At 35.8% G+C, this 16,486-nt stretch overlaps 1 protein-coding gene across 1 annotated transcript in view; it reads right to left on the bottom strand.

Moving 5' to 3' along the window:
• Nucleotides 1-16,486, bottom strand: part of LOC129003862 (rab11 family-interacting protein 4A) — a 186,501-nt gene that overhangs the window by 54,729 nt on the left and 115,286 nt on the right. The window contains exon 7 of the mRNA XM_054432188.1: nt 15,962-15,997. Coding sequence (XP_054288163.1) covers nt 15,962-15,997 — 36 coding nt within the window. The remainder of the gene's footprint in view (nt 1-15,961; nt 15,998-16,486) is intronic.

Below are 16,486 nucleotides of genomic sequence, written 5' to 3'. Positions count from 1 at the left end.
AGTGACACATCAGAGTATATGTCGTCCCCAGTGTCACAAGTGAAGCTACGACCACTGCTGTTGAAGCTGGGACTCCGGTATAACTGACTGTAACAGACACAGTACCACTGTTAGGTTGTGTAGGTCATAAGTTGAGATCAAGAACTTCTTCCTCCAGTGACACATCAGAGTATATGTCGTCCCCAGTGTCACAGGTGGAGCTACGACCACTGCTGTTGAAGCTGGAACTCCGGTATAACTGGCTGTAAAACACACGGTACCACTGTTAGGTTGTGTAGGTCATAAGTTGAGATCAAGAACGTCTTCCTCCGGTGACACATCAGAGTAAATGTCGTCCCCAGTGTCACAAGTGGAGCTACGACCACTGCTGTTGAAGCTGGAACTCCGGTATAACTGACTGTAACACACACAGTACCACTGTTAGGTTGTGTAGGTCATAAGTTAAGATCAAGAACATCTTCCTCCAGTGACACATCAGAGTATATGTCGTCCCCAGTGTCAGAGGTGGAGCTACGACCACTGCTGTTGAAGCTGGAACTCCGGTATAACTGACTGTAACACACACAGTACCACTGTTAGGTTGTGTAGGTCATAAGTTGAGATCAAGAACGTCTTCCTCCAGTGACACATCAGAGTATATGTCGTCTCCAGTGTCACAGGTGGAGCTACGACCACTGCTGTTGAAGCTGGAACTCCGGTATAACTGACTGTAACACACACAGTACCACTGTTAGGTTGTGTAGGTCATAAGTTGAGATCAAGAACATCTTCCTCCAGTAACACTTCAGAGTATATGTAGTCTCCAGTGTCACAGGTGGAGCTACGACCACTGCTGTTGAAGCTGGAACTCCGGTATAACTGACTGTAACACACACATTACCACTGTTAGGTTGTGTAGGTCATAAGTTGAGATCAAGAACGTCTTCCTCCAGTGACACATCAGAGTATATGTCGTCCCCAGTGTCACAAGTGGAGCTACGACCACTGCTGTTGAAGCTGGAACTCCGGTATAACTGGCTGTAAAACACACGGTACCACTGTTAGATTGTGTAGGTCATAAGTTGAGATCAAGAACGTCTTCCTCCAGTGACACATCAGAGTATATGTCGTCCCCAGTGTCACAGGTGGAGCTACGACCACTGCTGTTGAAGCTGGAACTCCGGTATAACTGGCTGTAAAACACACGGTACCACTGTTAGATTGTGTAGGTCATAAGTTGAGATCAAGAACGTCTTCCTCCAGTGACACATCAGAGTATATGTCGTCCCCAGTGTCACAGGTGGAGCTACGACCACTGCTGTTGAAGCTGGAACTCCGGTATAACTGACTGTAACACACACAGTACCACTGTTAGGTTGTGTAGGTCATAAGTTGAGATCAAGAACGTCTTCCTCCAGTGACACATCAGAGTATATGTCGTCCCCATTGTCACAGGTGGAGCTACGACCACTGCTGTTGAAGCTGGAACTCCGGTATAACTGACTGTAACACACACAGTACCACTGTTAGGTTGTGTAGGTCATAAGTTGAGATCAAGAACGTCTTCCTCCAGTGACACATCAGAGTATATGTCGTCCCCATTGTCACAAGTGGAGCTACGACCACTGCTGTTGAAGCTGGAACTCCGGTATAACTGACTGTAACACACACAGTACCACTGTTAGGTTGTGTAGGTCATAAGTTGAGATCAAGAACGTCTTCCTCCAGTGACACATCAGAGTATATGTCGTCCCCAGTGTCACAAGTGGAGCTACGACCACTGCTGTTGAAGCTGGAACTCCGGTATAACTGACTGTAACACACACAGTACCACTGTTAGGTTGTGTAGGTCATAAGTTGAGATCAAGAACGTCTTCCTCCAGTGACACATCAGAGTATATGTCGTCCCCAGTGTCACAGGTGGAGCTACGACCACTGCTGTTGAAGCTGGAACTCCGGTATAACTGACTGTAACACACACAGTACCACTGTTAGGTTGTGTAGGTCATAAGTTGAGATCAAGAACGTCTTCCTCCAGTGACACATCAGAGTATATGTCGTCCCCAGTGTCACAAGTGGAGCTACGACCACTGCTGTTGAAGGTGGAACTCCGGTATAACTGGCTGTAAAACACACAGTACCACTGTTAGGTTGTGTAGGTCATAAGTTGAGATCAAGAACGTCTTCCTCCAGTGACACATCAGAGTATATGTCGTCTCCAGTGTCACAGGTGGAGCTACGACCACTGCTGTTGAAGCTGGAACTCCGGTATAACTGACTGTAACACACACAGTACCACTGTTAGGTTGTGTAGGTCATAAGTTGAGATCAAGAACGTCTTCCTCCAGTGACACATCAGAGTATATGTCGTCTCCAGTGTCACAGGTGGAGCTACGACCACTGCTGTTGAAGCTGGAACTCCGGTATAACTGACTGTAACACACACAGTACCACTGTTAGGTTGTGTAGGTTATAAGCTGAGATCAAGAACGTCGATGTACAATGCGTTAAAGTACAATTCAATGATACGGAAAAATCTTATTAGGGAAAAGCAACCTGTTGTGGTTGATGTTTTGGATATATTTTGATCAAATTTGTTGAATTTATTTATTTCATACTAGAAAATTTTTTTGTACAGTGTTTATACTAAACATTTTACCAAAAACATTTTTTTCTTTGTAGCAGAAAGCCAAAATACTCATGAAACCTAATGTTATTTAAATAGAGAACAAATCTGGCATGCTTAATGAAATGCTTTTGTCAAAATTCAATAAGATAAATGGTTATTTGCTTAGTTTGCAGGTTTACTGCGTTGGGGGTGTTTTTCTAAGCTATAGTTGTAGCTCGTCCTCTCGTAATCAAGTATACCGAATGATTAATACAGTGATTTGAAAAGTAGAACTCATTACGGCATGTAAAATTTAACTATCAGCGCCAAACGGATTTCAATTTTCGCCCGAACGTGGAAACATCATCCAATTTTCACAGTAATAACTTCTGATCAATTAGGGACAAAGATGAGTTAATGACTACGGATTATCCTAAAGGTCAATTAGTACTTCCTACATTCCTTCCCACAGGGGTCACTAAACCGTTTGTGGAGAAATATGCTTTGCAGAGATTTAAAAAACAATGTTAAAAAAAGTAAGGGGTCAAGATACCCCTTCATCATGTATTCTGTTTGTACAGTATAAAAGAAGGGGGCAGAAAATGTATTACAGCTAATTATTAATTATGAACAGTTATAGGAAATCCAAGCTAAAATGTTGCTTGCTTAACAAACTGACAAAAGTTTAAACTTTCTTTGGCTTTATTGGATTTGTCCCCCAAATAGGCTCTTTCGGGCCATGTGTATTGTTGTGCAGAGTTTAGTATTACAGGTGTAACCCGTTGAAATGGCATAAGGGTAAATCTGTGTTTTAGACTACTTCTATATACGCAAAAGTTACCAACACACACCAAATTGAAAATTGTAACAATAAGAATCGGTGTATTTTTTGACTTTAACCTTTAATCCGTGATAGGAAAAAATGTCAGAAGTAGGTTAAACAATTTACAATGGTAACTTTTCTATTTTTTACGTTATAATTTTTATCTAATTCTGTTTTTAAAACAAAATCATACATTCAAATTACAAGTGAAATTTTTAATTCAAAACAAGACACTGACTTTGGAAAGGGCACCCAAAGGTTGGTATGAATAAAAGAAACCCAGAAAGGTGGAAACCAGGGTAAATATTGACTTGGGTCTGTTGACATAAACATGAAGGTGAGTCCCGACACAGGCCAAATATAGCAACTGTGACTTTTGTGTGAATGAGAATGTGGCTGTATGGTTCTTGGTAACAGGACAATACTTAAGTATCTGTCAACGTTTGAAATAAATCATTGACCAGTACAGTTTTAGGAACCTATTTGTTTTTAATTTTAATTTAAATAAAAAATACCTACGAAAATGGTTCCCTAACAATAGTAACAATTATGTGGAAAAATAAGTGATTCAATGCATAGTTAAAAAAACATATGTTTTGTTCTAGGCTTCTTTTGAACCGAACCATCGTAAATAAAATGTAGAACCTCTCTCTCAAATTATCACTAAACTTTTGTTTTACTAAACAATTATAACAAAAGCCTGCAATATATATATATTTTATATTAATTCAACATCATAAATACTGTAGTGAACTTAAATCAAATCAATTACTCTAAATAGCTGGAGATATTATCTCTGTTATGTGTTATGATTCTTATGCGCCTGCTAAAAACAAATGCGACATGAGCACTTGAATTATGTGCTGTTGCGTCATATATTCTGCAGGCGCTTGGATTACAATGTGGAGTCCTCAGCTTATGGCGTGTTATTATATAATTATCTAGTTAAATTATATTAGATTCATATTATAATAAAATTATTTTCCAATATATTAAGAAACTGTAGGAATAAAGCAAAATAATTTTAGTTTATATTCAGTACTTTACAATAAAACACTATGTGCACAAGATTTTAAAATATGATTTACACTCGAAAGGGTGTAATTTTACATGAACATAATATAATTCAAAGGTCTATGATCTTTAAATCATGCAATGCATACAAACGTTGCTATACAGTCATAGGGACTTTAAAATAATTGTTATTACAAGCACTCTAGCATTTACACACTAAATTAACCTTGATCCATTATGTATTTGTTTATGTAACGTGTTTACAAGTGCTTTTTTTATTTTTGTTAAGAGGCGATTAGACATTTAAAATAAATTAAAATTAAACTAGGCTGGTTCCGATTGGTTTAGACAAGCATTCCTAAACAACATGGATAATAAAGTAACCCTATTAAAATCGGAACAGTGTGCAATCATTTTTGGACTGATTTGAGTGGAGCGAAGTCAAGCTCTTTGGGATCGGCTTCAATGCAAACTTTCTACTGTAACACTATCGCTCTATAACGGATGAACATATTTTAGCCAAGGTTGTTTCAACAAATGTTTGGAAGGTTTAAGAAGAAACTATTTCAATTTTGTTAATGCATATATAATTTAAAAGTAATTCAAAGTATTCAACTTTTAACACTGGCCTAATGGGTTGCCATGAATCCCCATGATGGTAACAAAACATCAGCGTGACATAAACAAAACAAAGAATCGTAGCATATGTTTAAAATCAAGCCAATATAAGACCTAAACACAATACAAAGGAAAATATTCGGATGATGACCACTACAGCAACTGTACATGAGTCAGCTGTTTAAAAAAAAAAAAACTAGGTATTCTCAAATCAATATTTTTTATCCAAATAGGTTATTATGAACATACGGTCTTATTATTTACTCCAATCAGCGCAAGTAATCTTCTTACCTTATGTGAAATTTGAACCCTATTTAATGCTTGTTTCATGTGGAAACGTTTGATTGTGTCAATGTCGAGTAAATACACATGTGTTATGTAGCAAATATATAATATTGACCTTATGAGAGTTAAACAAACAATTTTAATAATCTGTGTTAAACTAATAAGCATATTGTTAGATTAATGTTTATGTATGTTGGCTATTATCGACAAAAAAGCGGTCTACCTCTAAGTTTAAACAATGTGTTCTCTACTTCCCAATCTATTGTAAAACTTAGAAATTTGTTTATGATAGTATCGTGTTGGCAACACTTTCGATCGTCATGTTGGTAACGACCGACGACTTAGGGTATATGATTGTCCAAATAAGTAAGCAGTCTCTAGCAGTTCCGGGGCCCATTTTTGATAAGTCCATTAAAAAAAAGGTTGGAAAGACACAGTTATGGCACACTGTATGGCAAAACTTTGCTAAAATACCTACTTTGTATGGTCGCCATTTCATCGAAAAGTATAAAAGTAAAAGTATAAAACTATAATTTTGTCCTACTACACCAATCTCTAAGCTAACTAATTCACAAACCGAATAACTTGGTACATATTTACTATCTTTGTAAAACGGCTCTCAAAATTACTTTGGTTTTGTTTTCCTAAAATAACAAACATCTGCCACCAAGATATTTATTTCTTCGATCTCTTTTGGTCGTATTAATTTTATAAATTGAAAGTGTTTCAAATTTTTTTAAATCAAAATTTTATGCGTTGTTTTTAAGATGGGGTAAATAACAGCTGATGTCCTGGACACCGATTACCTGAAAAATAGCCTACTTATTTAAAACTTGTATATTCACTGTAATCAAGTTCATTTGTTTTGTGTCTTTTTATTACTGTGAATTTATTATGATGCACATTGTTATTAACTGTGACCTGTGTATTATATGTATTCTATATGAAAAGAGAAAATAAACAAATACTGTATTCTATTCTCTCATCCCAGAGAGAAAGAACTTGTTTAGGCCCGTAACGCAAGTCAAGTATTGAAAATAACCGTATTTGATTAAGTTTGAATAAAATTCTATTTTTAAGTGATGCCATGATCTAACTTCATCATTTATTTTTTGACGCCATTTTGTCAGTCAACGATTGGCAGGTTAAACGATATGACGCCTGACGAGATTAATGAACGTATATTTGTTATCAACATCTGTGAAATGCGAACGAAGATAAATTTAACAGTAAAAAGTGTTACTGTGTATTGATAATTTTTTGTAAAATATGTAATATTTCGTTGAAAGCCTAAAAAATGACTATGCAACAGTCTCTGGATTGAGATCAACATTTTAGAATTTAATATGCGGTTCATGGAATCATGGAACTGTTAAAGCCTGGATTATAATAAATTGCATTAAAGTTAACCTCTATTGAAATTTCATTTAATTTTATTTTGGACCAAATAGTATAGGCAACTATCCGCTGTAATGATACTACAATGGGAAATATAATGGCAGATTTAATGGTTTTGCTTCTTGTGTGTGTGTTTTTTTCATAAACAAGAAGGTAGGCCTAATTGGAATTAGGTACTTTACAAAATCTTTTTCATGTATAAAGTAAAGGTCAAACGTGGGTGTATGTATATTGTAATGTAACTAGTGTACCTGTTGCTCGGATTCGAACAATTGCTAAGTATTACAGGCGTTATTTTAAAACGAATAACAGTCATAATTCATTATGACTTTAAAGGATTTGACTCAAAGATTATGGAAATACTCAAGATGTACATAACACATCGATATAATCAACATTTCTTGTAAATATCTTATCATTTTTCAAAAACTAATCTTGATTTTAGTGTTTTCTACAAATAGACTTACTCATAGCCACATTAGGTTGTCCATAATAACGTTAATCTTATGGAGAAATAGGAAACTTTAAAGGGCCCCAGGGCCTCACTCTCTAATTATTTACCTAAAAAGAAAGTTTCCTACACAACTGCACGTTACGCTCTTTCCAATGACACAAAAAACATGACAATCGGTTCAGTAGTTTCGGAGGAGTAATTGTCACAAAATACCTGCTTGCGTATTAAATAAGTACCTATAGATATTACTAGTCTGCGAATGGTCTAGCAGTTAGAGCGCACGTCTTTTATATCTTAATATAAATATCAACAATCACCAAAGCTTTATTGTGGTATAATGAAACTAACCCGTTCAACACTGTTTAACAGACATAATTTATCGGTTTACGAGAAAATCCCATCAATAGCTTACCTGGCAACTTCCTGAAATTTGAATGATATATTAATAATAACAATATCATCTGTATAGTAGTCTTAGGTTTTATAGTTGTATAATAATAACTTACACCATTCTATACATAATGTGCAATATGAAAAAAAGTTATTTTGATTGATTGGAACCCGATATTTTGGGTTCTTTTGGAATGACGAAATTATATTTTGGGATTGACGGTTCTTTAAGATTATTAACTATTTTGACTTTATAACTTTATATTATATTTAAAACTGTATTTATCATTATAATTAATCGGTTCCAATAAAAATGTTCTATAGGCAAAACTCTATGATGCGTCTAGCAGTTTGGACAATTGAACGAAGTAAATCGTTAACATTTTAAGGCCTATACCCATAGAGAGTAGACCTTTTCCTAATTATAGACTAACTATAGACATAGAAGCTCGTAATATGACCAAACTACATTCCTCTGGGACAAATGCTGATTCGGTGCACTGCAAAAACTCCTAGGTGTAAGCGCCGATGTCCGAGTTCTCCAGCTGTATACGACGTTGGAAGTGAGGGACCTCGACAAACTCACGAGGACGGCTGAAGAGGAAGAAGTCCTAAAACAGCCTCAGTCCAGTAAGGTTTCAGCTCACTAGATTGGAACCTCACGAAGAAGAAGAAGAAGAAGAAGAAGAAGAAGAAGAAGAAGAAGAAGAAGAAGAAAAGGGAGGAAGAGGAGGGGGAGAAGAAGAAGAAGATGTCTCCACCGCAGCCAAGTCTGTCCTCCACAGAGATGAAGTTATTTGTCTCGAAGGCCAACTCCCTAGGGCAGAATATGACGATACTGACGTTGGGAGCTAGAGATGGGTCGGTTAAGTGAGATGTCGGGTTCGTGAGAAGTCTGTAGCTTCTACGTGCTCCAAATGCATGTGGTTCAACCACCATAGTCAATCCGACAGAAGCAAGATGTGCTTCACGCGTGATCACAAGACACAAGACCAATATGTACAACTCCGCCGCTGAATCTTGTGTTCTGCATACAGAAGCCGGCTTGACGAACGACGCCATCAAGCACGTTGCGGTATCAAGCCGTTGTTCTTCACGATTTTATTATTACAAACCGTTCTTTAACTATAAAGTGATTCTTCAACCATGGGAGCGTGATGGTCTAGTGGTTGGAAAGTGCACGTATTTTTAACGTCCGTCTCGAATTGATGAAAATGGACTTCTTTGTAAAATAAGTTTTGGCCATGGACTCTGTCCGTATACAAGTTAAATAGAACCATAGACAAAAGAAATGCCATAAAAATGGTCTATTGTCTGTGATAGAACTGGTGGAGGTCGGGAACTGAATGCAAGAAGTTACAATTCTAACGATAAAATGAAGATGGGTAACAATCTGTCCTATTTTTTTATGTAAACAACTATTTCCTAAAGCCTTTTCTTATAAAATTATGTTTAGAACAAACTATAATCCATTCGTAACATGTACACTGAATATTTTGAAACTCATAGAGGCTCGGACTACCCTTTGAAAACCAGTGGCAGTAAGCAGAGTTAGTCTGGAGTAAGCTTTAGATCCACTTATCTCAAAAATGCAAACAAAGATCAAAAGCCGTGCGACAACTAATTGTTCAAATTTGTGTAATTATATAGTATTGTACGTCCAAGCAAAATCTCATAACAAAATTATGTCAATATTCTCTTCCTAAATGATTCGATAACATTAATAAACATAGCTAACTAACTAGCTGTGTGCCAGCTGCACTGTTATTGTCCAACTCTTCATTGTATGGAACGTGAGTAATATTGACAACATGGCGACTCGTTTTCATCAAACACAGCATCAAATGAGTATTGAATATACAATAGTGAAGACCCTTTGTATTTAGATAGGAACTAAAAATGGAAAATAGCTTACGTAAATTACCTCACCTTATTATGCTATCAACTTAAGTTAAAGAGAAACATAACCAATAAATGGCCAACTTTAATTTGTTATGATAGTTAAGATTGTGCTCCAATATGACAATCACATTTCGTAAAATTTTGATGTGAAATACGTCGCAGAAATCAATAACTGTGCCGTTGTATTAAAGAATAGGTTTTGCTATATCGTACCTGATTTAGTTAAATAACAATAAGACTCACATTCATTGACGAAACACCATTTAATACGCAAGCAGAACAGATTATACATGTTTAACTTGTGCACGAGTGTATACATCACTGGGGACAGTCGGTGGCTACTTCTACTGGCACTGGCAGATTTGCCGCCTTGATCGCAGCCACAGCGTCAGCGACCACTTTGTCAATGGCCGCTTTGCCCTGTTGTTGCAGCTTCTTAAAGTCTTTGATGAAAATATAGGTAGTTACCTCAGACTCGCTCTCGCTGCACGTCCAGGTCGCTTGTACACCAGCCTCTTTGTTAAGATACACAACGTAATTCGTGAATAAATATTCTTCCCCATCTTGTATGGACACCTGCTGATACACCCCACGATCCAATTGGGAATACGTAAAGTCCAGATTGAAGTCCTCTTTTTTGTAGTGGTTGCGTGAAGTTCCACGTTTCTTTTCAGCGTCTACAATCTCCTGTTGACAGTTCAGCCCCCCGTACGTGTTGTACGTGTACGTGGGAAGGTCGGATATCATGTAGACGGTCCAAATACCGTTGTACCATGATTGGATGTCTTCTGGAGCTTGGCCGTTCCATAGACTCTTGATGTTGTTGCGGTGTTCTTGCGAGCATTTTGACTGAATCTCAGTTGATTGAATCCCTGCTATACAGAACGACACAACAAAGACTATCACGAGAATCATGATAAATAGTGAACGCGAACGTAGGAACCTGGCGAGGTAAGGGAATGCCACAGGACTAGTGATGTTATGGATAGAAATCGTCGCGTATTTATACCATGAAATACTGACGTGTTAAAAAACCGCACGTCAACAAGTAGTGAGTGACAGTTCCAACTGTTGAGGCCAAAGTAAATGTTAGCGAAGCGATTAAACTGTCGACATATATCTCATAAATTTCACAGCCGCAAGTGTAACTCACTGACTGACTGATCAGGTATACGAATTTTAAAATACTTCTAAAAGAGCTAGGCCTCTTAAATTTTGCACGATTATAGATCTTGGTCATATCCTCTCATCCAATGTATTAAAATAGACTATGCCAACTAAGTGGAGCAAGCATAATAATCAATTTTTTTAGACATTGTGGCCACGAATTGACTGCTTGGTTTACAAGAGTCACTTTAGGCCCTTTGGATGGAGTATACAAATGTATCACGATAATGATATACAGGGTTAGGCAAAAATCTGGAACCCCCCATTATATTTATACAGGAGTCGGGATCTATAGCCGGCCGGCACATTTACCTGTATAAATATAATGAATTATGTGTTAGTATTATGTGTTTTTAATGTTTAAACATTTTGACGAATCTGCAAGATGAATTGATAAATGTATCCACGGACCTGAAGATAGAGCTTAAAAGCTCTGATATGCACATCGTCCTTTAGTGACTGAATTTAGAACTGTTTTGACTGTATAAGTTACGTAACCTAGATAATAAATTTTTATGCCAATTAAAACCCCTGGATGTAATTAGCTTACTTGGAATGCATCAGTACTTCAGGGATTGTTGGTGGGAGAGAGCTAAGTAAAATAATCAGTATTTTATCGCAAGTATTTCCCTCTATATCTAGTAATCTTTAGTGTAATCGTAATCTTTGCTCAATAGTTACAACGATACAACTTATGTTTTTCCCTTTCTACTGTATTTTGTAATTTGCTAGTATACTGAGGATGCCTTGATATAAACACATGTGAGTAGTAACATTTCATTTGTTTACGTTTTGTTTTTTATTTGGTTCAAACAACATAGTTACTTAGAAACTCATAAGACCAATGTTATTATTTTTTTTTCAAATGAGTTGTATAGTGAAATACGATTTTTTCACCACACTATGATGTTTTTGGCTGTATTACATACGTTAATTGGTGGCTGAAAGTTACGTTTTGCTGGCCATGCCAGCTGTCATCGTAATTTGGGGACCGAGCAGGTTTTTACAGGCCGGGGCCGCAAAATCAGCTGTCCGCTACCATAGATTAAACATACTCCCCAAGGGGTATGTTATACTCCCTAAGGGAGTATGTTTAATCTATGCCGCTACTTACTTAAAACATGAATGCATTGTAAATACACAATCAAAATCCATAGCATTGCAATAGAATTGTGTTATTGTCACCGTTGCCTAGCAACTATTTATTTTTATTTTTGCTGATTCCTCAAATTATATTTTCGCATAACCTTAAAGTTGTAGTTGTGTTGACTATCAGTGTGCATTTTTATAGTGGTGAATAGTGGTAATAGGGTATAGTGTGGTGAAAAATAGCGTTCGTACCACGGCCGAAATGGTTTTGCAGCTCTCGATCGATTTAAGTTCTCGACTTCGTCTCGAACTTAAAAACTATCTCGAGCCAGCAAAACCTCATTTTCGGCCCTTGGTACGAAATATACTATTCCTGAGGTAGTGGCTGTCACCAATGACGTTTTTAGGGCTACAAGTCCCTAATTCCAACATTTAGTTGAAATCTTTCCGATGGATTAAAAGATATAATATGTTACAGGCAGACAAACAGACATAACTAGTATTAGAGAATAGGATAAAAAAACCACATGTTCATAATAGCCTATTTTAGATGAAAATATTGATTCGAGAATACTTAGTTATTTAAATCTGCTGATTTATATAGGTATTTTAATTCACAATTCCACAAGATAAGTATTTTTCGTTATAACCTAATTTAGATTACAGGACAAACATAAAATCTGTTAAATACTGTATACATTTGATCAGTGGTCGTTTCCAAAATGGCGTGCAATACTTTATCTGTATTATTTGATCAGTGGTCATCATCCGAATATTTTTTCCTTTGCACTGTGTCGTATATTGGCTTGATTTTAAACATATGCTATGATTCTTTGTTTTCATTAATGTCGTTATTTTGTAACCATCATGGCAAACCCCATAGTACCAATGTTAAAATTTAAACACTTTAAGTTAGTATTAATTTGAATGATCAAAATTATAAATTTTTTGGTCTTAAACCTTCCAAAAATTTGCCGAAACAACCTTGGTAAGTTTGACTATATGTTCAGCCATTTTTTAGTGATAGTGTTAGAAAGTTTGCGTCGAAGGCGATCCCAAAGACCTTCGCTCCGCTCAACACATAACGAATTCTCACTATGAATGTAGGAAATAAAATTATGCTTTAACTTGATCCTAACGTAAACCGGGATCTGTGAGTCTACAGGGATGTGTTAATCAAGTTACATGTTACAACCGGGAGTCCAAGGGGAACTAGACCTCATTACCAACCAACTCGTCTGAAAATGTGTTGACCCTTCCAAGGTCACTTTACAACATTTATGTAATGCGACTCTCCATTATTTTTAATTTCTCCCCCTGCTAGTAGGGATGGAGTTTACGTCAACATTTTCGAGTTTAAGTTTAGGGCGGAAATATTCCTTTGGGCCCTCGTTACTAGAAAAAGTGGTTTTCGAAGCGATGTCTGTGTGCTAAAACGTGTGTGTAAAGAGATAGACTAACCATAAAATAACGGAAAATGCTGTATGTTATGGCCCGTTTAACTGCAAACAAAATGGCGCCATCCCCATAGCTGTAATAATTACAATTAAAAAGTTATTGCATGTTTTTGTGATTTTCTCTGTCAAATATCATAGTTACTCCCACCGCTTAAGGTATAAGGGTTGAAGACAAGCTAATGGGAGCAAGTATGGGTCATATCGCTGATAACGTAAGTTTCAAGTTGCCCTAGTTGCTGGACCCGTACTTTGCATTCGGGAGAAACACGATAATAGTGCTGCAACCTGTTGTTAAATCGTGTAACATTTTAATGCTATTGAACACCATCATATAACCCAACATCTGTTTTGTTGAAACGGTTAAGTAATGGTAAACTTCCGAGCCATTGGGGTGGAGCCCATGGTGATTTTTTAGATTATAATTCGCATATTTGTTAATCCGGAATATGAGCTATCATCATGCCAAATTTCAGCCCAATCCGAATAGTACAGTGGAACCTCGATAAGAAGACCCTCAATAACAAGTCACCCTTGATAACAAGTGTCATTTTGAAATCCCCTTGAATTTATTTTACCCCAAATCACATGTTATTGCAAACCTCAATACGGAGTCAACCTTGATAACAAGTCTCATTTAATAATCCCTTGTTATCTTGTAGAGTCTTGTTATCAAGGTTCTACTGTAGTAAGTGCGTGATTGAGCCCCAAACAAACAAACACACACAATTTCAGATTTATAATAATAATATACAGGGTGTCTGGTCATCAGTGTTACAACAATCTTTTGGTGTAAGTACAAAGTAAATGAAGTGTCATGATGCATATAAGAGGTTCCAAGTCTAAAATTGGCAGGGTGTACAAAAATGCAATAGACCAATGATTTTTTAATTTGTATCAAAGACCTTAATTTTAATCATAGGAACGAATTACAATGGAGTTTTTATTATTGATACTCCAACATTTTTTATGATTCTTATTCAAAATTTAACGTAGAACACGAATATTACATAATATACTCAAACCCTTTTACAGGTAATTGATAAATTGCTGTATTGTGTTTAAAACATGATTATTTGAGAACAAAATTAAAATAATTCTTTGCCAAGCCAATTCTTAGACTTGCAACCCCTTGTATCATCACAGTCCATTTACTTCGTACTTACTCCAAAATAATTAATTTTGTAACACTGATGACCAGCCACCCTGTATAGTATGCTTTTCAATTGAATTACAGCCAAATGCACTTGAATATCTGTACATACGATGTAAACCTATTTTTAAATGTTATAAAACATGTGTGGAAAATATTGATGAAGAAGCATGTAAAAAATATAAAACTATGTTGTGCAATTAAATACACGTTGATTACGTGCGTTGTACCTTGAAACAATGAAAACCCCTAGATTAGGTCTAGGAAGTCTCAAGAAGTAGGTACTCAAGTATGCTAAGTACCTTATTAGATACGTAGAGGGGTCAATAAAACAGCTGAACTTGTAACAACATTGTTAATTTTAAGCCATCATTAAACAATTTATTTTTATTTAATAAGCGAACGACGTGCCTACAGAATATTTGTTATCCGTGTATAACTAAATTAAATGTAAAGTATTCATGAATAAATTACAACGGTAAGAGAAATATAATTAATAGCTAGTTTTAATCTATCTATATCTATAAAAGAGGAACTATTCATGTATGTGTGTGTGTGTATATACGTTATGGACTCCGAAACCGCCCGACAGATTGTAATGAAACTTTCAGGCATTGTTAAGCGTCTTTCAAGGATGGTTCGAGTGAAGTTTGGTGCAGATCCGTCAAAAGGGCCACAGGTTTAGAGGGTTTTAAGTGGGCCAATGTGAGACTTTTTCATCTACAATGTTTACAAATAAATGTAATTTAAAAGCAGATGTTTACTTTCACCAACTGTTTTGTAGGTTTGAATAATCACAACATTCTGTATTAGCATTAGTCATGATTTGAAATAGTGCCACAGTGTTTCTACAGAGTGCAGCACAGAGAACTATTTTACTTTTTAATAAGTCCAAATGTATTAAACCCCAATCGCAGTACACCTGTGCACTCAACAACATTTAAATTCTTCAATGTTAAATATTAAAACATAAAAACCTTGATCAAAGTATTATAAACAATAAAAGGGATGACTTTTTTAAATTTATGACAACAGCTAATTTGCAACCAAGAGGTGAGTGAGCGTAGCGAACGAGCTAACCTGAAAACAAGTGAGCGCAGCGAACGGTTTCCAACCTGAAGGTGAGTGAGCGTAGCGAACGAACTTCAACCAAGACGTGATTGAGCCATGCGAATACTTATGAAGTTAAGCGGGGCAAAGCCCGCGGGTACAGCTAGTTAAATTATAATTTCTTTTAAGATTGTAGGTCTAGTAATTTAAAAGTTATAAATTGTGTAAAATAGTCATATTTCAAAAAGTTATTACATTTGAATAATTCTTAGGTTTAAACTGGGTTTGCTAAACATTACTACAAATTATTTAAGTCTATTTAATGAAACATATGATTTCTTTATTACATTCATAGCGTAAAGATACTTTTTGTGTAAGAAAATACAGTAGATATTTTACCAAACAATAGAACCTTAAAAATAATAATGAATTAGTTTCGGGACAAAAGTAGTTTAAATCGTCCCAGAGGACCAATAACCGTTGTAGGATTTTAAAATGATCAATATGTTAGTTCAAAAGCTAAAGAATTGATAAATTTGTGGTAACACCAAACAAATAAAGGAAAACTCAAACATACCTGGCTAATGCATTACTGCCCAGTCTCTTTCCAGATCTAAAAACAAATAATAACAAAATAAATTAAAATGAAAACAAATCATACGTAAATAATAGGACAAAACTCGTTTTAAAACCTTTAAACTTATTATACACTGCAAAGAAAAGCTTATTAAAAGCAAAGAAAAAACACCATAAAATATAAAATAATAAAATGACCATAACGTTTAGTACATCAAAATGCATTGTACCTTGTGTTTTATAACCTCAAATGACAAAGCATAAATAATTTTAAACCGAAAATAAACTAGCCAAAATCACTTTGAATTCCTTATTCCTACGAAACCACCTCCAAGTTTGTTAATATACATTTACTTGAAAAAATTCAACTAAACCATTATCTAATATTCATTAGTTTATAATATTATTTCACACAATACAATGAACAAAACATTTCCCTGTGTCAAATATGTCACAAGGCAAAATATTGTACAAATTATTTCAAAAGTATAGAAAATAAACGTGTAGAACTCACAGATCTAGAAGC

Source organism: Macrosteles quadrilineatus, unplaced genomic scaffold (assembly GCF_028750875.1).
Source record: "Macrosteles quadrilineatus isolate MER2022 unplaced genomic scaffold, UCM_ALF_1.0 Scaffold_9__3_contigs__length_116548681, whole genome shotgun sequence".
In the NCBI taxonomy this organism is placed as follows: Eukaryota; Metazoa; Arthropoda; class Insecta; order Hemiptera; family Cicadellidae; genus Macrosteles; species Macrosteles quadrilineatus.
Note: the sequence above shows the minus strand (reverse complement) of the source record. Positions and strands in the feature narration are given on the sequence as shown.